The 23590-nt window shown below is 39.6% G+C and overlaps 1 protein-coding gene across 1 annotated transcript; it reads right to left on the reverse strand.

The window, feature by feature from the left end:
* Positions 1-325: 325 nt before the first annotated feature.
* On the reverse strand, positions 326-22900 carry LOC139468821 (UDP-N-acetylglucosamine transporter TMEM241 homolog). The gene is made up of 15 exons (XM_071250963.1): positions 22831-22900; positions 19198-19359; positions 18445-18491; positions 17596-17679; positions 15345-15426; positions 12956-13033; positions 11803-11880; positions 11148-11196; positions 10974-11022; positions 10474-10509; positions 6984-7018; positions 6268-6337; positions 3095-3191; positions 2454-2518; positions 326-1774 (listed from the first exon to the last, which is right to left on the reverse strand). Exons 2-15 carry the CDS (start codon positions 19285-19287, stop codon positions 1618-1620), a joined length of 1017 nt encoding a protein of 338 aa, XP_071107064.1. The 5' UTR covers positions 19288-19359; positions 22831-22900; the 3' UTR covers positions 326-1617.
* Between the last annotated feature and the right edge of the window lie 690 nt (positions 22901-23590).

Here is a 23590-nt window from a genome sequence, read left to right on the forward strand (position 1 = left end):
GCTGCTGTTATACCAACAGGTCAGACAGAAGCTGTATCTGGTCTGAGCACTGACAGCTGTATCTGGTCTGAGCACTGACAGCTGTATCTGGTCTGAGCACTGACAGCTGTATCAGGTCTGAGCACAGACAGCTGCTGTGACACCAACAGGTCAGACAGAAGCTGTTTCACATCTCAGCAGTGACAGCTGTATCAGGTCTCAGCACTGACAGCTGTATCAGGTCTGAGCACTGACAGCTGCTGTTACACCAACAGGTCAGACAGAAGCTGTATCAGGTCTCAGCACTGACAGCTGCTGTTACACCAACAGGTCAGACAGAAGCTGTATCTGGTCTGAGCACTGACAGCTGCTGTTACACCAACAGGTCAGACAGAAGCTGTATCTGGTCTGAGCACTGACAGCTGTATCAGGTCTGAGAACTGACAGCAGCTGTGACACCAACAGAGGACATGACAATGTTTGAGATCCACTTTACCTTATAGGCTGTAATACACGTTTGGATCTCTCAGTATCCTTTGGTAATGAATGTAATTGACAAATAAATGACATGAATAAGTTCACATTAAAAGCATGAGATTTCTTTCAAAGAAAAGGACTATATTGTTCCCTCATGAAGCATAACAAGTTATACAACGCTTTTACATGAGGTTCTTGACGTGACAACATTGATACCTATACTTCCTAAGTATGGAACTAAATACATCTAAAATGATGCTAAGACTCTAGGCTGTGCATGATATTGCTTACTCTGCTGACAAAATGAATACAGTATAACATACATAACACAGCGAGGAATGGATATGGTTTGATGCCATTTCGGCCATATCACAGCAAGTATGTGTGAGTGAATGCTGTTTTACGCCACAGTCAGCATTATTCAAGCTATATCATGGTTGTATATAATCATGCCTGAGCTAGTCCAACCAGTGATTGATATTATGACCAATGTCCCAACCAATTCACTAAGGCTGACCATCCAATACATTTTAGTCACCTCTTACTATAAGCACAGGGTATTGGGGACCAAATATATCCTTGGGGTCACCATGGGGTTCCAGTAAGGGACAGATAGAAAAGGCTTCACACATTGTAGCCATGTGGGGTATCGAACCTAGGTCAACACCTTCACCACTAGACTACCTCACATGACGTTGATACTATAAGACAACAATTTTAAATTTCAGAAAGGACCATACCTCCGTGGCACACATAGTATGTGCATATTCTCAGAATGTGTGAATCCTTGCTTTCTCATAATTACCGACCTACTGGCCCCCTTCTGTACGCAGGATGTAGTCGACACTTGGATACACAGTACTGAATATCTCACCCATCTGCTCTACACTAGTCCTCTTAGTGTTCTAACAATCCTGTCTCAAGGTCTTCATGACTAGGAACTCACAGGAACGTGTGGAGGGTTTAGTTTAGTTATTGCACTGGAACATGTCCGCTGAAAGACGGTGTATTTATGACTCAGTAACCTACTGGGTGAGACGTTCATGATACATGTATTTATCCCAAGTCATATAACATTACCAATCTCATTGAAGTCAGATGTTAGATCTCGCTCCTGCTAAACAAAGTTCAAGTCCTACATTCACACCACAGTGTAAAGAGTCAGGCGACCTCCGTCCTCAGGAGGTCCTGCTGTAGGTTGTCCCTCCTGATGTTGGGGTGTGTCTGGGGCAGCACATTGTCCACCACCACCCGGGCTGCTGTATGGGCTGTCAGGGACTTGCTGCTGGCCAGGGCACACAGATGATTCACAGTGATCCTGTGTAAAGAAGGGCAGAAAATGAGTTGCATGTGTCAATAGCAGGGTGGACATTATCGTACTCTGAATATCTTGTACACTACAAGCTACAACTTAGAAGATGACTGGCTACTACTTGGAAGTCAACTCATCGTAGAGCCTGACTGGCTACTGCTTGGAAGTCAACACATCGTACAGCCTGAGTTGCTACTACTTGGAAGTCAAATCATCGTAGAGCCTGACTGGCTACTACTTGGAAGTCAACTCATCGTAGAGCCTGACTGGCTACTACATGGAAGTCAACTCATCGTAGAGCCTGACTGGCTACTACTTGGAAGTCAAATTCATCGTAGAGCCTGACTGGCTACTACTTGGAAGTCAACTCATCGTAGAGCCTGACTGGCTACTACTTGGAAGTCAAATCATCGTAGAGCCTGACTGGCTACTACTTGGAAGTCAAATCATCGTAGAGCCTGACTGGCTACTACTTGGAAGTCAACTCATCGTAGAGCCTGACTGGCTACTACCTGGAAGTTAACTCATCATACAGCCTGACTGGCTACTACTTGGAAGTCAACTCATCGTAGTGCCTGACTGGCTACTACTTGGAAGTCAAGTCATCGTAGAGCCTGACTGGCAACTGCTTGGGGGTCAACTCACCTTTAGAGCTGAAATGGATACGACTTGGAAGTCAACTCACCATAGAGCTTGGTTAGCTACAACTTGGAAGTCAAAGAATAGCACGGACAGTAAGGATCCTACAATCTGGAAAATAGATTGTAATTTTATTAAAGGTACAAGATCTTTACATAGTTGTCAAATCATATCAGGACACTGTTTATTTTGAGCATAACAATATTAAGTAATTTGATTAGGGTATCAGATTTACATATCAAACAGCTTTTAGGGTCCGAATCCATACACACTAATGAAGAGAATAAGGGGTTTAAGACATGTGACTCCAGCTGGTGACTCCAAATATGGTTCTGATCTACCATCAGAATATCACTAAATTATCAAAAATGTATTTTAGAAAGGCATGTATGGTTAGACCTGGGACATTCTGCAGGAAATTAATGACACCTGCAGAAATCCCAGCAGTTAACATATTATTGTTTTAAAAAAAGATTTATATGGAGACACTTTGGTATTCTTTCTAAACTAACAGACCAGCCATCTCCAGAAATGTGGACATTCAGGTTTCAGTACCATACCAAAAAAGGCCAAGAAATCTCATAATGATGTAGGAAAGGATTTTCATCATGACACTGAAATAGAGGTACTGTCGTGGTGCATGAGTTACATTGCCTGGAACAGTTGCCTGAAGTGTTGGGTGCTCACCTTGCTGATCGCCAGCGATGCCTGGAAGTCAAGAGTCTGCTCCTCCTCCTCTTGTAGTCTGATAGACAGCAGATTCAGGAACATGCCAAGTACACCACTGGGGACAGAGAGTAGCCATGGTTATACATGAATATCAAACACAGCAGATTCAGGAACATGCCCAGTACACCACTAAGGACAGAGAGTAGCCATGGTTATACATGAATATCAAACACAGCAGATTCAGGAACATGCCCAGCACACCACTAGGGACAGAGAGTTGACATGGTAACACATGAATATCACACACAACAGATTCAGGAACATGCCCAGTACACCACTGGGGACAGAGAGTTGCCATGGCAATACATGAATATCACACACAGCAGATTCAGGAACATGCCCAGTACACCACTAGGGACAGAGAGTTGCCATGGCAATACATGAATATCACACACAGCGGATTCAGGAACATGCCCAGCACACCACTAGGGACAGAGACTTGCCATGGTAACACATGAATATCAAACACAACAGATTCATGAACATGCCCAGTACACCACTAAGGACAGAGAGTTGCCATGGCAATACATGAATATCACACACAACAGATTCAGGAACATGCCCAGTACACCACTGGGGACAGAGAGTAGCCATGGTAACACATGAACATCACACACAACAGATTCAGGAACATGCCCAGTACACCACTAGGGACAGAGAGTTGCCATGGCAATACATGAATATCACACACAACAGATTCAGGAACATGCCCAGTACACCACTAGGGACAGAGAGTTGCCATGGCAATACATGAATATCACACACAACAGATTCAGGAACATGCCCAGCACACCACTATAGACAGAGAGTTGCCATGGTAACACATGAACATCACACACAACAGATTCAGGAACATGCCCAGCACACCACTGGGGACAGATAGTAGCCATGGTAACACATGAATATTACACACAACAGATTCATGAACATGCCCAGCACACCACTGGGGACAGAGAGTAGCCATGGTAACACATGAACATCACACACAACAGATTCATGAACATGCCCAGCACACCACTGGGGACAGAGAGTTGCCATGGTAACACATGAATATCACACACAGCAGATTCAGGAACATGCCCAGTACACCAATGGGGAGAGAGAGTTGCCATGGCAATACATGAATATCACACACAACAGATTCAGGAACATGCCCAGTACACCACTGGGGGCAGAGAGTTGCCATGGTAACACATGAACATCACACACAACAGATTCAGGAACATGCCCAGCACACCACTGGGGACAGAGAGTAGCCATGGTAACACATGAACATCACACACCGCAAAAATAAGGAACATGCCCAGTACACTACTAGAGACAGAGAGTTACCATGGCAATACATGAATATCAAACACAGCAGATTTTAGGAACATGCCCAGCACACCACTAGGGACAGAGAGTTGCCATGGAAATACATGAATATCACACACAACAGATTCAGGAACATGCCCAGTACACCACTAGGGACAGAGAGTTGCCATGGTAACACATGAAGATTACACACAACAGATTCAGGAACATGCCCAGTACACCACTGGGGACAGAGAGTTGCCATGGCAATACATGAACATCACACACAGCAGATTCAAGAACATGCCCAGTACACCACTAGGGACAGAGAGTTGCCATGGTAACACATGAATATTACACACAACAGATTCAGGAACATGCCCAGCACACCACTGGGGACAGAGAGTTGCCATGGCAATACATGAATATCACACACAACAGATTCAGGAACATGTCTGACACACCACCGGGGACAGAGAGTTGCCATGGTAACACATGAACATCACACACAACAGATTCAACAATATCCCAACTGAACACCAGTCGATAAAAGTTAAAAGCTCTCAGAGTTTTTAACTTTAGCGACAGTTGATATATTTGATATCAAAATACATTAGGGTGAGTTTCTCCATGTATTAGCTTGTGTCAAAGACCTCCCTGAGTCAGCCTCAACATCTGCTTACATAACTGTGGCAAGCATCAATAGGCCAACTTAAGACCCAAGTTTGCTCTTAATCTCTCCACTTCTACATAACCTAAAGTCACTTGCGATTCATCCAGTATATAAGCATTCTAGACTGACCTGCTTCCTTGTCTCAAACTGTGTTTTCTTTGTATGTAGTCAAAATCATTTCTTTCATACATCAGCTATAAACCAGTGACAAGTAGGTTTTGTTTGTTTGTTTATTTGTTGTTTAGGGTCGCACTCAGCAATATTCCAGCTAAATGATGGCGGTCTGTAAATAATCGAGTCTGGACCAGACAATTCAGTGATTGACAACATGAGCATCGATCCACGCAATTGGGATTGAAGACATGCATCTACCAAGTTAGCAAGCCTGACCCTCCGATCCCGATAGTCGCCAAGACAGTCTTACGACAAGCATAGTTGCCTTTTAACGCAAGCATTGGCTGCTGAAGACCTATTCTACCCCCAATCTTCACGGGTCGACGAGTAGGTATAACAATGGGGCAATGGTCTAGTACAGAGCTTCACACAGATACCATGATAATATTTATGTACATCGTGTAAATACAGCGCTAATTGTGCTAAGAATACAAGGATTTATTACCATATGACCTTATAGGAAATTGAAGCCATCAAATTTTTACTGTGAAAGGAGGGTAATGAAAGTAATGCAACTGTAAATATACTCACCACCAAAAGAAATGCAAATACCACTCATGCAGGTTAATATCTGAAGAACTACTCATATTCAAGAGATATTAGATTGGTTCGATGCACAAACAAGCATACTGGTTGGTATGTTGTGTGAACCGGCGGTCTTGAACGCATCACTTGTGACATCCGTGACTCGAGATGCACCATTTGTCTCGTGCAAGATTAGCGGGTAAAGTTTGGAAATCACTAGCAGCATATCGTGATAAGAATAAGGACACTCAGTGGTAACACTTGGCTGATTGTTAGTTTTGTCATTAATTGGTTAACATTGGAAACATCTCTTCTTAACGTACATACTTCTCTATATATTTCTTCTTCGCGTTTCTTTTGGCAGTGAGTATACATTCATGCAACCATGAAGTGATATATGATAGGGATGGATGATTGAGTCACCAAAACATCACATTATCACGCACACAACAATAACACCACTCACCTGAGTATACACCCAACATAAAACTTGCCAAAGTATAAATAGGGAAACCTGGCAGCCTCCAGGGCGTCACCTGTAACAACAGCATGTGGTGATATAATCAGCTGTAACACCATCATGTGATGATGTAATCAGCTGTAACAACATCATGTGATGATATAATCAGCTGTAACAACACCATGTGATGATATAATCAGCTATACCAACACCATGTGGTAATATAATCAACTGTACCAACACCATGTGGTGATATTATCAGCTGTAACATCATGCGATGATATAATCAGCTGTAACAACAAATTAATGACATAATCACCTGTCACAACACCATGTGATGGTATCATCAGCTGTAACAACACCATGTGGTGATATAATCAGCTGTTACAACAACGTGATGATAAAATAAGCTGTAACATCATGTGATGATATAATCAGCTGTAACAACAATGTGATGACATAATCAGCTGTAACAACACCAAGTGATGATATAATCAGCTGTAACAACATCATGTGATGATGTAATCAGCTGTAACAACATCATGTGATGGTATAGTCAGCTGTAACAACACCATGTGATAAGACAATCTACTAACATCACCATCTGATGACATATTCATCTATAACAACACTATGCAATGACATAATCAGTTGTAACAACTTTGGATGATGTGATCCCTCTTCCCAGCTGGGGTCAAGAATTATGTCCAGTTTATACCTACCTAAAAAGTAGCTGGACGGTCCAAGTATTATCACACTGAAAATACAATGTTGTCAGTGTTGTCAATTTGTGATATTTCTAAGTTAACCAGATCTTTTCAAAACCTTTCAACAGAAAGCTGCAGTATTCATGGAACAAAAGATAAGACTCGCTTTGAAATAAGTGTGTGCATCTTTATGACAAATAGACAACATGATACAATGAGCAGTCCCAGACAAATTCTGCAATTTGCGGAAAGATTTGCAGAAAATGTAACTTACTACAGAATTGCAGAAAAATCACGTTATTACCCTTTTTTTATCAGCAATGTACTAATCTTAATTATTTTCAAGCTTTTCTATCGAATTTTGCACTCGATCGATGCCCAAACATTTAACATGCGACTCAAACATACCAAATATGAATCCTATCATAAACATGATAAAACGAAATTTGAAATATATCATTAACACTTTTATATGTTCTTTTGGTATTACAAGTACTTAAACTATGTACTTAAACTAACCATAAAAAAATGACTATGCATATGTATTGGCATATTTGTATGTTTTGAAATGTCTAAATACAAGAGATTAATTATTTTATAGAAAAAAATATGATTTGTATTAATGTTTGAGAGGAAAAAGGTTATGTCTTTAGAGCAGAATTTACCACATAATTTTGTCATTTTACCTGCAGAACTTAGGTAATTTTACTGCATTACCTTTGTAATTTAACCGCAAAATTTTGATAATTTTACCACAGAATTCATCTGGGACTGAATGAGATTGTAAAGCAGATACACAATATTTGTTTGTTTCATTAGATCATGTTATGTAAAACATCAAACTAAAAAAATTTTAAGCCTTAGTCATGTTACTTCCATATTACGTCTATGTCATGTATATATCAATATCATATATCATGGTTATGTGTACATCAGGTATTTGTCACGTATAGGCCATGTATATATCAAACATATTGCACATAGGTTGTGATGGAGGAGTAAGTATATACTCTGAAACATTGTCTTCCTCATAATAAAAAAGTTGACATCCATAAATTCATTATGCTTTGTTTGGATACTTGGGACTCCCAACTAGGAGTTTGAAACAACCAGGAGTTTGACACATCCAAGTTTGACTATATCAGGTATTAGTCATGCATATATCATGTATATACTGGTATGTCATTTATAAATAACTTATATGTCATTTATATACCGGTACGAGTGTCAAGTATATATAACTTATACGTCATGTATATATCAGTATGTCATGTATATATAACTTATATGCCATGTATATACTGGTATGTCATGTATTTATAACTTATATGTCATGTATATTCGGTATGTCATGTATATATAACTTATAGGTCATGTGTATATGGGTCCTGAAGCCCTTTTGTGAATAAAATCTAGCCATGCAACTATTTGTTGTTGATGTAGGGGATTGTGTTGTGATGTAGGGGATTGAGTTGTGATGTAGAGGATTGTGTTGTGATGTTGGGGATTGTTTTGTGATGTAGGGAATTGTGTTGTGATGTAGGGGATTGTGTTGTGACATAGGGGATTGTGTTGTGACATAGGGAATTGTGTTGTGATGTAGGGGATTGTGTTGTGATGTAGGGGATTGTGTTGTGATGTAGGGAATTGTGTTGTGATGTAGGGGATTGTGTTGTGATGTAGGGGATTGTGTTGTGATGTAGAGGATTGTGTTGTAACATAGGGGATTGTGTTGTGATGTAGAGGATTGTGTTGTGATGTAGAGGATTGTGTTGTGATGTAGGGAATTGTGTTGTGATGTAGGGGATTGTGTTGTGATGTAGGGGATTGTGTTGTGATGTAGGGGATTGTGTTGTGATGTAGAGGATTGTGTTGTGACATAGGGAATTGTTTTGTGATGTAGAGGATTGTGTTGTGATGTAGGGGATTGTGTTGTGACATTGGGGATTGTGTTGTAATGTAGGGCATTGTGTTGTGATGTAGGGGATTGTGTTGTGATGTAGGGGATTGTGTTGTGACATAGGGGATTGTGTTGTGATGTAGGGCATTGTGTTGTGATGTAGGGGATTGTGTTGTGATGTAGGGGATTGTGTTGTGATGTAGGGGATTGTGTTGTGATGTAGAGGATTGTGTTGTGACATAGGGGATTGTGTTGTGATGTAGAGGATTGTGTTGTGACATAGGGGATTGTGTTGTGATGTAGGGAATTGTGTTGTGACGTAGGGGATTGTGTCGTGATGTAGGGAATTGTGTCGTGATGTAGGGGATTGTGTCGTGATGTAGGGAATTGTGTCGTGATGTAGGGGATTGTGTTGTGATGTAGAGGATTGTGTTGTGACATAGGGGATTGTGTTGTGATGTAGGGGATTGTGTTGTGATGTAGGGGATTGTGTTGTGATATAGGGGATTGTGTTGTGATGTAGGGGATTGTGTTGTGATGTAGAGGATTGTGTTGTGACATAGGGAATTGTGTTGTGATGTAGAGGATTGTGTTGTGACATAGGGGATTGTGTTGTGATAAAGGGAATTGTGTTGTGATGTAGGGGATTGTGTCGTGATGTAGGGAATTGTGTCGTGATGTAGGGGATTGTGTTGTGATGTAGAGGATTGTGTTGTGACATAGGGGATTGTGTTGTGATGTAGGGGATTGTGTCGTGATGTAGGGGATTGTGTTGTGATGAAGGGGATTGTGTTGTGATGTAGGGGATTGTGTTGTGATGTAGGGGATTGTGTCATGATGTAGGGGATTGTGTTGTGATGTAGGGGATTGTGTTGTGATGTAGGGGATTGTGTTGTGACATAGGGGATTGTGTTGTGATGTAGAGGATTGTGTTGTGATGTAGGGAATTGTGTTGTGATGTAGGGGATTGTGTTGTGACATAGGGGATTGTGTTGTGATGTAGAGGATTGTGTTGTGATGTAGGGAATTGTGTTGTGATGTAGGGGATTGTGTTGTGATGAAGGGGATTGTGTTGTGATGTAGGGGATTGTGTTGTGATGTAGGGGATTGTGTCATGATGTAGGGGATTGTGTTGTGATGTAGGGGATTGTGTTGTGATGTAGGGAATTGTGTTGTGATGTAGGGGATTGTGTTGTGATGAAGGGGATTGTGTTGTGATGTAGGGGATTGTGTTGTGATGTAGGGGATTGTGTCATGATGTAGGGGATTGTGTTGTGATGTAGGGGATTGTGTTGTGATGTAGGGGATTGTGTTGTGATGTAGAGGATTGTGTTGTGACATAGGGGATTGTGTTGTGATGTAGAGGATTGTGTTATGATGTAGGGGATTGTGTTGTGATGTAGGGGATTGTGTTGTAATGTAGGGGATTGTGTTGTGATGTAGGGGATTGTGTTGTGATGTAGAGGATTGTGTTGTGATGTAGAGGATTGTGTTGTGATGTAGAGGATTGTGTTGTGATGTAGAGGATTGTTTTGTGATGTGGGGGATTGTGTTGAAAGGAGGGACCTGTTTGAAGCAGGGGAAGTAACTCAGCATCACACATACCTGTATATGTAGCTGGAATATAACTTCTCCAGAGAGCTGAAAATGTGTTTGTATCACTTTAGATTGCAAGCATTTGTTTACTACCCAAACATCAGAATAACATGACATTAATATCTGTAAATATGGGGTCTTTTAAACATTCACTGAAGCTGTACAACACAATCATAATAAAAAAAATCATAAGACTGTTACGTAGTCCATTAATAAATCAGGGGCGGATAAAGTGATGGCTTGTCACGCCAAAGACCAGGGTTCCATTCCCCACATTGGTACAATGTATTAAGCCTATTTTGCAGTATCACCAGCTGTGATATTTCTGGAATATTGCTAAAAGTGGCGTAAAGCCTTACTCACCCACTCACTCACTCTCACTCAACACTCTCACTCACTCATTCACTCACTCATTAATAAATTCATATCAATAAATTACAGAAGGTGAATAACAAAGGTTATACATCACACTTTTCTAAACAGAGAAAGATTAATTTACGGCTACTCACTTGAGTTTTAATCTCCCTTGCATCAAGTTTGTGTAAATATCAATTAAACCTGCAAAATAAGAAGACAGAAACTTGTGGGTATTATATATTAGAAGGGTGAGAATATAATACACTCAAGGGTTTCGGTGTGATAAATATATGAAGAATTTACTGAAGTGTGTAATGTTATCTTACCACTACTGATCACATGGATGCTCATCCAGAAGTATCCCTCAGAGTTCAACTGAAACACAAACAAAAAGTAATCAGAGAAAGTAAAGGCAATCTCAAAACAAGTCTACTTCATTTGCAGAGTTCAGAAACTGGGCAAAATTGACCATCTTTGTTGAGGTTAATTTCTGTGTTAAATTTAGCATTTGAAACCTCATGGTGCGCAATCAGTTGCAAACTCAAGTTTGTGCAGTTAAACCTCCAGGTAACCAAGCTCTACATTGAAAGCACAGTATGTTTATCTCCTAACTAACTAAGGTAATTTCTTTCGTCTACTTAACCTCAGCATAAAGAACACTGTGACTTCATGCATTGTTCACATTTGTTCAACGTTTGGAAACATTATGAAATCACATATCTGCAACCAGTAATCTTTTGGAAACCAGACAAAAACTATAGACTATGTGGTAAAATATACCGGTTCTATGCAAAAGTTAAAGAAGACCCAATGTTTTTTTTTGACTAGAGATAATCTGTCATAGCTGGTTGGTATGGCATCACATACCCATCCAATTGTGGATGTTCTTTATTTTGTTTTGAGTACCCGGTCGTATATTATTTTCTTGGAGTGGTGCTGTGGGCTGAGGAAGACCAGCCATGAAGGAAGGGCCACTCCTACCTGGGGGTCTGTCTTGATGATGGCGACGGAGGACACGGTGGTCAGCATCAGCATACCGTACACATAGATGCCAGTCAGCTGCAACCAGATGTACAAACGACACATTAAGACATCAACCCTACTAATTCCTTACCCACCCCATCTCTATTCTTTGCTTGTTCAGTTTATATAACTGACAAGAATGGTCAAAATGAAGATTTAAATTTTGTTTCGTTTTGTCATTGGTAAATTAAGAATTAAACCAACTTAAATTAACCCCAAAATTGTGTAATACGTTTTGTATATCTTGTGTCAATATCAAGAAAATAAATACCAAAATGACTTCTAGTATGCATTGAAAAATGAAACTGAAACCTGCTGTTTAATACCTCATATTCATCTTCAACAGATACTGGCCGTTTTTGTGTTTACAACACTGACTTACTATTTCATGTGAAAACTGAGTCAACAGAAATAATCATGAAGAGGTTTGAAATATATACACATGTATGCAACAGTCCCGGTGTTGTGTCGTTAATTGTTAAAAGCTGCACTCAACAGTATTCCAGCTATTTGATGGTTGCCTGTGAATAACTGAGTCTGAACCAGACAAACCAGTAGTTGATGTTATGAGCAACAATGCAAACCATCAGGTTCAGATGAAATGTAATATACACCAGTGAGTGAGTGAGTATGGTTTTATTCCACTTTTAGAAATATTCCGGCAATATCGTGGCGGGAGACACAAGAAATGGGCTTCACACATTGTGCCCAAGTGGGGAATCGAACCTGGGTCTTCAGAGTGACAATCGACCACTTTAACCACTAGGCTACCCCACCTCCCCTATTGTTTCCAAGTATCTACAGATGCAGAAAATAGCTATGTGTTCCCTTATCTCTCAGTTGATGAAATACACCATGTAAGTATTTACAACAAATAGTCATCCTTCATAGTTAATGTACATAGTTGCCTTGAACAGTCTGATTTAAAAATGACCCTCCACAAAACTGTATACTTGTTCACATGACTGTCACCCTGAACCTGACATGGTGTCCCTCCCTTATTCTCCCCGAGCTAAGCACTACTGTACTTAATGACATGACCCCATGCTTCTAGGGACTGACAACTGAAATGTATCAATGTGATCTCGGCCCAACTGCCATGCATGGTCACCTGTCTGTTGATGGCAAGCTCTCCCGTCCACTTGATCACTATAGTCAGGTTTTGCAAGGAGAAGAAAACTGGCACTGGCTGAAAACAGAATGATATTTGAGATGAGTAAATGGATATAACATGGTTCCTTCATATCATAGGTTGGAAACCTAGAGTGCACATCTTCCCAAGGGAAGATAACTGACTTTAAAAGTCCAGTTTCCTCCCTTGCCAAACTAGGCTGGTATTATGGAGTTAGTCTATGCATAGTCCAATCAACATCTCATTACAAAATCGACATCTGGTTTGAAAACTGCAATGCAAATTTCATTCGATTACAGGATTTGTAAAGCATGTATACCACCAACTTGGCTTCAACATATATGTTATTGATCAAGCTGCTCAGATGATTTGATGCATTTTGCGAAGTGAAACCCATTTTATTACAATATAGATTTTGATTATCAATCAGATCGTCTTGACTGGGCATCGCCAGTTTTGTTTGAAGCAAGTGCACGTGATATGAAAAGTGGAATCTGATTGTCAATAGGATGGACATGGAAGGGACATAACTCATAATAGCCACTGGTGGCGCTATGATCGAGCCCCAAAATTCCAGCCTAGTTTGCCATGGGTGGAAACTTGACTTCTTACAGTCAGTAACCTCATAGAGTGTAAAGCTTAAAAGAAGCTGCAAAAAATATTAAAAAAACCCTAAAAAGTAAAACAACACAGTAAATACTGATTGACGGTAGAGATCACTCATACATAAACCCTCTGCAGTGAAATATGCATAAAAGAACTATGTACTGCTTATTGCACACTGAGCTTTTGAGACATTTGACAACTTTGAGGCAGCACATGTACAGAAGAAAATTAGAAGTTACCGGAAACACCATTTAAGCAAATTACGTTTTAAAAATGTCTACTCATTGGTTTAAATACACACAATAGACTGGATCCAAGTGAGTAAAATATATTCACTACCCAAACATGCCAAAGAAAACCCAATGTGAATGATAACATGTCAGTAAATACTAAATGGCTAAAAAACTCATCTGGAGCCCTGAGGAGCGAGTGGGTTTCATTATTTGTTGTATTACCGTATTCGACGTAATAAGCGCCCCGCTCTAATAAGCGCCCACGGCGATATTTGCTAATATATTGGCAAGTGAACAATCCCAATTAGCACCCCTTCCGATTAATCAATGTACACAAGACTTGTTTATTCATGTATAATACGCACTTGTGTGTTATATGCACCCTTAATAATGGGAAATTAAATTCTGGAAAAAAAATATATATAAACAGTTCAGACCATCAGCATAAACCACCAAATTTATCTTTCAACTCTGTTTTTTCGACCAAAATAATATTCTAATCAGAGCCCCTATTTCTAATTTTGAGAGCGCCCTGGGCGCTTCTTACGTCGAATACGATATGTGTTTATTTTATTCAAAGATCGATGATTGTGTCATTCCTATTTTCCTAAACAAAAATGTCAAAAAAGAACTTTGTAATCTGTGCCAGATCAAGCTATCCAATCAAATTACATTTTGTGTTGGTAAACATGGGTAAACAGCTCCATGACACTAGACTATGGCAAACAGAACTACAGTTAGCAAGAAACTTAAACATTGTCTCTGGTTTTCAATTTCTAGTGTAAAAAGTAATCTGATGAATAAAGTGTGTTCCCAAGCAATGTAGATCACAAACTCTGAACAAGGGAGATAACTCTGGTGAGTGTGTTTACTGCCAATATACCTACTTATGACCAGGCGGCTACTGTAAAAGTACAAGTATTAACACCACCACTGCTGCTACACATTTGTTTGGAAGATAAGATAAAGTCTGGGGTAAGTGATAGAATGTTTCTAGACAATAAGAATAGTGTATTACACCATTAAACTACTTGTATGAATCATAACTCACCTCAGGCAAACCACAGACTTGTGGTTATATAGGTATGGCAAACTGTATAGCAATCACGTCATGCACCACCAATACTACTATTATTACTGCAGCTATTACTACTACAACTACTACTACTTGTGCCACTACTACTTGTGCAACAACTACTAATGCTGTGCTGCTACTCCTACTGCTGCCTCTACAACTACTAATACTACTACTGCTACTATTATTGCTACTATTACTACTACTGCTACTATTATTGCTACTATTATTGCTACTATTACTACTACTGCTACTATTACTATTACAATTACTGCTACTACTACTACTGCCGTTGTCTCTACAACTACTACTACTGCTACTACCACTACCAACTACAACTACTGCTTCTGTTGCTGCCTTTACAACTACTACTGATACTACAACTATTACTGCTGCTACCACTACTACTACTACTACATGTACTACTGCTACAACTACTGCTACTACCACATACCAGATTTGCAAGAGCTCTTGATCCAGAGTATATGGAGGTGACAAACAGCATCATTCCTGGCAGCCATACTGCTACGTCCTGCCTGAAACACAGTCACAGAAACATGACACTGCGAGATTAAAGTAGCTATACAACATATCCCTCACTTTACCTGGTCTGTCAACAGAACTGTCATTGAAGTCTGGTTTAATGTGGGAGGTATGTGATTATCCACATTGTGTAATCTACGTTGGTGAAACTCACAAGCACGGGCATGTTAGCAGAAGGATGTTCGCTAATCAGGTAGATGTAGCTGTGTACGCAAAGTCAGTTTTTGCTTCTTAGGGGCAGACCACTGGATAAATTGGGGGTTGCTGGGATAAAAAAATAAATAAATCTGGACTCGAAAATGCTGGATTTATTTTTTGTCATATACTTGACGAGTTGGATGTTCTGTGAAATAATGTGTTGTTGTGAGTCCAAACAGAATTGTTGTGCTCCTCTCTGTGTGACTTGAAGCAGGGGCCAAACAAATATTATGTCTCCAACAAATATTCCAAGGCTCCCCCTGATTATTAAACAATCAGCCCCTTAGGTTTCTTGATTACTGTGTGTGACTGAAAATATCTTTGGGACTTTTTCCAGAAATAAAAATATTGTCTATGTCGATGCATATTAACATGATTAAGGTGATACTTTTTTTAAACAATAATATGTTCCCAGATCAAAAAATAATATTTGAAAACATAAAATTATGGGAAAGTGATCAAATGTTTCATTTTTGTTCTGATCAACTTGATTATCCATAGACATGCAAGCTCCTTCCCAGCGTGTGACACCTTCGTTACGCTCTCGGTAACATCGCTGCCACCAGTGTGGGCGCGGCCATTTCAAGAATCTTGAAATTTGCCCTCCAACCCCATATGTAGTAACGTTTATACTTTTGTTTATGTCTTTGGGAATGCCATCATATTTCAATTTGAAAAGGTTTACGACTGACCATGTTTTCCAGATGAATTTACTTTGTTGTTTTGATAATCAGATTGGTTCGAGATTGCAGACTAATGGCAAATCAACCAACTTCTCCCTTACATTCTTACTATATCAATAACATGATAGTTTTAATGAAATAGAAATTCAAATTGACAAATGAAGAAAGTAATTAAGCAGCGATAAGTGTATTCGGCGTCACGACAGTCGTCACTTGTTTGTAAACATAACGGTCATTCGGTTGCGAGTTCAACTCCAAGCATGGTTGTGGCCACCTATTCACAGTGGGGAGTTTTGACTGGTGGCAGCGATAGTATAGAGGGCTCCGAGAACGTACTATCGCTGTGAGGAGCTTGATAGACAAGTATCAAAGGGGGGTAACTCTTCACCATCTTGAAGTTCTATCATCATGACTATGTGAAGGCGGCTTATGAAGGCTGATATGGCAACATATACAGCATGTAAGACATTTCTTTCCGAACCAATCTCATTAAAATGAGACCTTAGTTCTCGCGACCGCTAAACAAAGATCTGAAGACATCCCATTAGGGGTCACGTCAGAACGACCTTTCATCCGACCAATCAGAGTGTCGCTAACCAGATTATGAAAGTGACAGTCGGAATGTGATTTCTAATCATGTAACCTCGAAACTTTAACACAGGGTATTCCGATCGATAGTTACGGGTTTAACGACTGAATCCATACAATCTAGACCATCTAATAGCCATTCCTGAATGGTCTTTTGTTCAGGTTTCAAATTTGTAATCGAGAATTGGTCAAAATATGTTTCGAAGCGTAGTCGCCAATTTGAAATTAGTACCGTAAAGCATGAGAAAGCTGCCTTCTGATTGGCCACTCCAATGGTCGGTCAAAATTCGAGCAAGGTCGGTCTGACGTGACCCGTAATGGGATGTCCTCAGATCTTTGTTTAGTGGTAGCAAGAACTAAGATCTGATTTTAACAAGATTGTTTCCGAACAAGAGGAAAACATTCTGAAATGGCAATACTGCTGAATTATTTGAGTCTCTATAACAGAGCAAGTTGCACATTCATCATTGAAAATGATAAAAGTCAAGTCTATGATAGGCATATACAAGCTGGAATACCATGAAAACATGAAACTATATGTATGACAACTTCTGTATTATTTGATTTACTTGAGGAAGAAGCACAACATAACCATAAAAGATTATTACAAGAAATAGTGAAATTGTTCATGTGTTGTCACTTCGCTACATACATAAGCACATGTAGGAGGTGATCTATGTATATTATACCTACCTTCTGACTGTAGACAGCAGATTCTCCAGATGTCCGGTGACCATGAGGATACGTAATAACAACGCTCCCACCAGAGTCTGCCATCTAAAATCATCATAATACATGTTCACAGGTGATGAAACACAATGCTTCACAATGTCGCCTGTTCTAAATTATCATATTGAACCAGAGATAAATATGTGGTAAGTAAGCACAGTGTGACCCACAAATTCTACCTGCAGATTCAGGAATTGAAAAGGGTATTATCTAGGGCTGGGACGATACACCAACTGTGAGATCATATACGTATCACGATACCTTACTCACGATCCAATATGTATCACGATGCTTACATGAGCTCTTATCTGTTGTGAGTATTACTGAGTAAGCCATCTTTTTCATAGACAGGATGGCCAAAATACCTGTCACACTGACGATTTACAGTTGGCAGTGTCAAGTATGGCACAACAAATGAATATATTTATGTTTTCACTATAAACTTTCACTACTGATTAGTGCTTAGTACAACAGTTATTAAGGCAAACATTTAAAGTCAGAATCGATATTTATGTCATAGTTCATGACTGTGATCAATACTTGTATCGAGAAGTAAAAAATCATGATCAACCGATGCATGTTTATCGTCCCATTATTCGTATTATCCATCTCAAAGAATAGGAAGGGGGCAAAATTTCAGCTCATGGTAAAATGAGATTAACTGATTTAGAAGATTGATTAATAGTACTCTTCCTGTTGGCACTCCTAAATTCAAAAGGGCACATCTGAATGAGTGCCCAGTGGCACATTGGAAAACGAAACTTTTTTTTCCATGTTCTCATCAAAAGACAGTACCTAACAACGACTACCTACCCTTGAAATATAGTTGGATAGGTGAACTTGAGGACTGACAACACATACTGAAACAAAGGAGTAATATGTTGGTATTTTTACACATTTAAATCCATTGAAAATAAGAGTAATTTGTTTGTTTGTTTGTTTGTTGTTTAACACAGCAATGTTCCAGCTATATGACGTCGGTCTGTAAATACTCGAGTCTGGACCAGACAATCCAGTTATTGACATCATGACCTTCGATTAGGGCTGGAACGAGTCCAAATTTACTACCCAGGTGCCCGATCCCCTATTACCCGACCCTACCCGGGTACCCACTGCAAGTCTCAAGACTAGGGAACAAAATGTCTGATTAGTAATTGTTTTACCGCAGCCCTTGGTTGATTGTTCATTGTACCAAAATCTTGACAAGAAATATATAATTCCTGAAATTAAAGTAATTATTAGATCTAACAGTACATTACACCACTTCATTATTTTACAGGACCCTCATATTTCCTGTAAGGACCCTTGAAATTAGGAATTCGGGTCCACTGGACCCTAGTTTTGTAGGTCAGGATAAAACCCTGCATACCATAAGATATTCTGTAGTACAATGTCTATTAGTGCTTGTTATTGGCCTGAATAGTCATATCGATAACCATACCTCACAAATCGATCAAAATCATACAGCTGGAATATTGTGGAGTGCTGCGTTAAACAACAAACAAACTTTTGGCCAATATCACGCTATCAGCATTCATCTAGAACATGCTGAAAAACCCAACTCACCTTGTTCACAAAGCTTGTAGCAACAAACAGGAAACAGAAGAAGAGGATAAGCTGGAATGGCTGCTTGGGTGTTGTTGGTTCCGGCAACATGTTGGGGGAAGTTGGTGGGAGTGTCTACATCTTCAGTCTCACTGATTCCTCTAGAGGGCCTACCCAGTACAACTGTGCAAATGAGAAGGTGGTTAAGTTACCATCGTTACTTACTTACTTACTTACTTACTTTGGAGATTTAACGTGCGCTTTCCGACTGATGCGTATTTCGCACACGGGCCCGGCCAGGCCATTTAATGTGTTTCCGAAATGGGCGAGGGTGGTCTGTGCAACCCAAGAGGGGGCTTTAGGGGTTGCTTATATAGAATTTGGGAATTTTGAGATTTGGAATAGATGCTGATGGGGTTGGGGAGGAGAACTAAGGGAGCTGGGTATGGTGGATGATTGTTTGTTTATGTGATTTTGATTTGGTAGGTTATTATGGTTTTAGATGCGTTTTATTAGTTCCGTTTTTATTAAGAATACGCCTAAGGCCTTGAAGTTTTCTAGTTTATTTTGTGGGTTTAGTATTGCTTCTAGAGTGAGAGCCTTGTTTAGATTGAGGGTGGTTTGTAATGCGGTTCGATGTGTTAGGTAGTGTGTGCAGTGGATGAGTGCGTGTTCTGGGGTTTCTGGTTTTTTGCAGTGTGGGCAGTTACCTGTAGTGTGTTTTTTAAATTTTTTTAGGTGGTTATTTAGGTTGGTGTGTCCTGTTTGGAGTTTAGTGATTACTCTGTCGATTTTTTTTGATGGATGGAGAATTTTTGGTTTGGTTAGTGGTTTGCTGAGCACTCTTTTGATTTGGCTATTTGAGTTTAGATATAGGTTATGCCATTTTTTTGTGATTTTTTGTTTGTTTACACTTTTAATTTCTGATTTTGAGATGGGTAAGTTTAAGCTTATTTCTGGGATTTTAAGGGATAGTTTAGCTGCTTTATCGGCGTTTTCATTACCGTATATTCCTACGTGGGCGGGTATCCACAAGAAGGTTATTTGTTTGCCTGCTTTTGTTAGGTCGTTGGAGCTTTTAAGTATTTGATTTATTAATTTAGGTCGGTTTTTGGTATTTTTGTTTTGGAGGGCTTGTAGTCCACTTAGGGAGTCAGTAAGTATTAGGATTTTTTGGTTGTTTTTGGATCCTTGATTGTGGAGGGCTGAGGCCATGCCCATTAGTTCGGCCGTGAATATTGATTGGTTATTTGGGAGTCGGAAGGATTGTGTGGTTTTAGTTGGTTGTGTGGTATGGACTCCGAAACCCGTGTGTTTGGAGGTCGGATCTGAGGATCCGTCCGTGTAAATGTGACACCAATTTGGCCAATTTTTGTGTATGTATGCTAGTGTGGTAGTTTTAGCTATGTTTGGGTCGGTTTGTTTATTTATTTGGCTAGCTAGTGTTGTGTCTATTTTGGGTATTTTAAGTTTAGGGGTGAAGATATTTGATTGTTTGCAGTTTTGTTTAAGATTTTTAATTTGGTGTTCATTTAGGTAGTTTGTTATTCTTTGGGATATTGGGGTAAGTAAGGGGTGTTTACGAGCTAGAGCTTGGTTTTTAGGGCTGATGTTTTGGTTTATTAAGTTTTGGATGAGAGGGTTTGATTGGGACGCGGCCCAGAAATTTAAGCTTAGCTGTTCCCTGCGTAGAATTAGTGGCATTTCTCCTGTTAAGGCCTGAAGTGAGGTGTAGGAGGTGCCATGTTGGGTGCGTGTAATGAGTTTGAGAGCCTGATATTGTATTGAGTCAAGTTTTTTGGATAGAGAGTTGTTTAGGGTGTTGTATATGGCGCAGCCGTAGTCTAGTTTTGATCTAATTAGGGATATGTAGAGAGAGAGGAGAGTATCTTTGGAGGCTCCCCAGTTAGAGCCAGTTAGGCATCTTAGGGTGTTTAGGTCTTTACTGCATTTAGTTGTTAGGTTTTGGATGTGAGCATCCCAGGTGAGATGTTCATCGAAAATAAGTCCTAAGAATTTGGTTTGTTTTTGAAATTTGATTGTTTGGTTGTTTGTTACCATCGTAATCTATTTTCATGATTTAAAGGGAAACAACACTCCAACTCTCAGACGTCTAGCCCGAGCTGTTTCGATTAGCCTGCACAATCACCAGCTGCCAGTTAGCGTTAGCGACCCAACCAACTAAGCTTCAGACCACCTTGTTGACAATGAGGGAGAATCCACTTGAATCCTCACATTTGGATAATGATTACTATAACCTTGAAAAATCTGTCCGTATGTGTAATTGCGTGTATATTCAAATACGTAGTTAAGTAAACTCTTGTTGCAGCAAATATGTGTACAACAACAAAGATAGGTTGTGTATTTGTTGACATTCACTTGGTGCTCAGGTAATGACTTAAAACAGGTATAATTACTGGACAAAGACAGTAAATTAACTTCATCACATTCACCCCTGCCTCTCAGAGTGTCAAGGATATAGCAATCAGTGGTTTGCATTTGGCATTTCTCATGTCTGGGGTAATTATTCAATTTAAGATTGGGTTACAATTCCAGGTCTGATGTGCTGAACGTGTTACATGTTATGTAATATGCATGTGGCAGCGCAGCAAGAGGGGAATGGTCAGTTGAATTGCTAAAAAAACATCAATAAAAAAGGGATTATCTGTTAACACGTTGATTGATTATCATTGTTATCTTGCACAGTGGATTTGTAAAAAATAAAGTGTTTATATATGTAGGTTTCCTAAAGCGGGCTTGAAGTGCCCATGTAAAAGCAACATACTTTGTTTTTCAAAGGATAAGCCGATAATCTGTGGAATGATCGCTCATTGTTATCTAATTCAATTGATTTTTTTAAAAGAACCGGGGACTTCATGAACATAGTTGTGACATGTGCTATCACCAATTAGACATGACACCTATGTGAAACAGATCACATGTGAGGAGTGTGTCTCTAGTCCAGATCAATTTTATCACTTGTCTACACATCACATGTGTCTGTCACATTTTAGAATTTTTGCACAAAAATTACAAATACTGAAGCAGTAAAAGATCGTATCTTGTAACTTTTGTGTCAAAATTAGCATTTAATGTTACAATTTCATACTCTCCTGCTGACTCAAGTAAAGACTTCAGCTACAGTGAAAGGATAGCACATCCTGCAGATGGGATAGCACATCCTGCAGATGGGATAGCACATCCTGCAGATGGGAGGAACATCCCAGGTAGCTGGTATTTGTTATAGGATAAACAAAAGATAATAAAAATGCAGTATTGTGGCAGTAAAACATTTCATTATTGAATTTCTTATTTAAATTTATATATTTTTGCTCTTGCCCAGCGGCGTCACACTTAATTGACAACGTTGCCCTTCGACTTGACATACTAAGCGTGCATCGGAAAACCCCACTAAACTAGAGCCCCTCTTATTTATATTGTCTCTAGTGTTAGGTAGGCCTAATGTATATTTACAAACAATGAAATATGCACCGTTGTTCGATCGGTTGGCTTAATTAGAGGATATGTGAGAACATTCTCCAGCAGTAAACGGGACAAATCATCAACATTCACTCAAACTTTGGATGACACAACAGCATTGGTTATTTTGGAAATCGTCAATGTTGTCTGAAACTAAAACCTTTGAAATCTTACGAAGTCTGTCCACAAAATCAGACACCGTGCAGTGGAAAATGCTTCGTGGCTTCCATCTTGCGGAGAGCCGGAAGTGCTATTTATAGCGTTTCGGGGTTTCCCCCGATAGGTTGCGCTACCGTCACTGTGGGTTTGTCATTTGACGCTGGGCGACCGCGCCAGCCGGGGCCAAAGTGGGTTTATTTCTCAACGTATTTTGCTTCATGAACTTCAAAAACCGATCGAATGTCAGTCCATATGTTTTTATATGTTACTCCTTAACCCATGAAACGTTCAATACGTGTTTTTTAAACGCATTAAAATACCGTTGGATGAAAAGGGTTAACATCATGACAAAACCATTTCCAACCAACGAGAAAAGTCATAGTATTTGGATGGTCATCAATTCACAAAGAGAAAATGTTTGCAAGTTCAGATAAACTATTCAGAGTGACATTCCGTCGCACGAGCATGAACACTGACTGAATATCAGTCAATATAATGTCTCAATACAAGAGTTGGATAAGCTTCCTGGAGACATACTTATGCGAACTGTTCTCACAAAGATTGGTGACAAAACACGACATAAAACAACTTTATAAAATATGAATTTTTAATACTTTCTTGAAACTATTCTATCTGTTTGTTCCGCGTGTTTTTGGTATTAGTTATAAAACGAATGTTTCCTGTAAAATATTAACCGAAACTTAGGTTGAAGCGAAATAATTTACAAAATGATAAAACTTCTCTTTTAGTACATCCTTAACAGGTCTCCAAGCAG

Source organism: Haliotis cracherodii, unplaced genomic scaffold, assembly GCF_022045235.1.
Source record: "Haliotis cracherodii isolate W230 unplaced genomic scaffold, xgHalCrac1.p SCAF_1, whole genome shotgun sequence".
Classification (NCBI taxonomy): Eukaryota; Metazoa; Mollusca; class Gastropoda; order Lepetellida; family Haliotidae; genus Haliotis; species Haliotis cracherodii.

What these genes read in the sequence shown, in the direction of transcription:
- LOC139468821 (XM_071250963.1), bottom strand. Translation starts at nt 19,287, where the DNA reads ATGTTGCCGGAACCAACAACACCCAAGCAGCCATTCCAGCTTATCCTC. An exon ending in CAAGGGAGATTAAAACTCAA is followed by an intron (nt 10,510 to 10,973) that starts GTGAGTAGCCGT and finishes ACACATTTTCAG; the next exon opens with CTCTCTGGAGAAGTTATATT. An exon ending in GTAGCTAACCAAGCTCTATG is followed by an intron (nt 1,775 to 2,453) that starts GTGAGTTGACTT and finishes TTCTTTACACAG; the next exon opens with GATCACTGTGAATCATCTGT.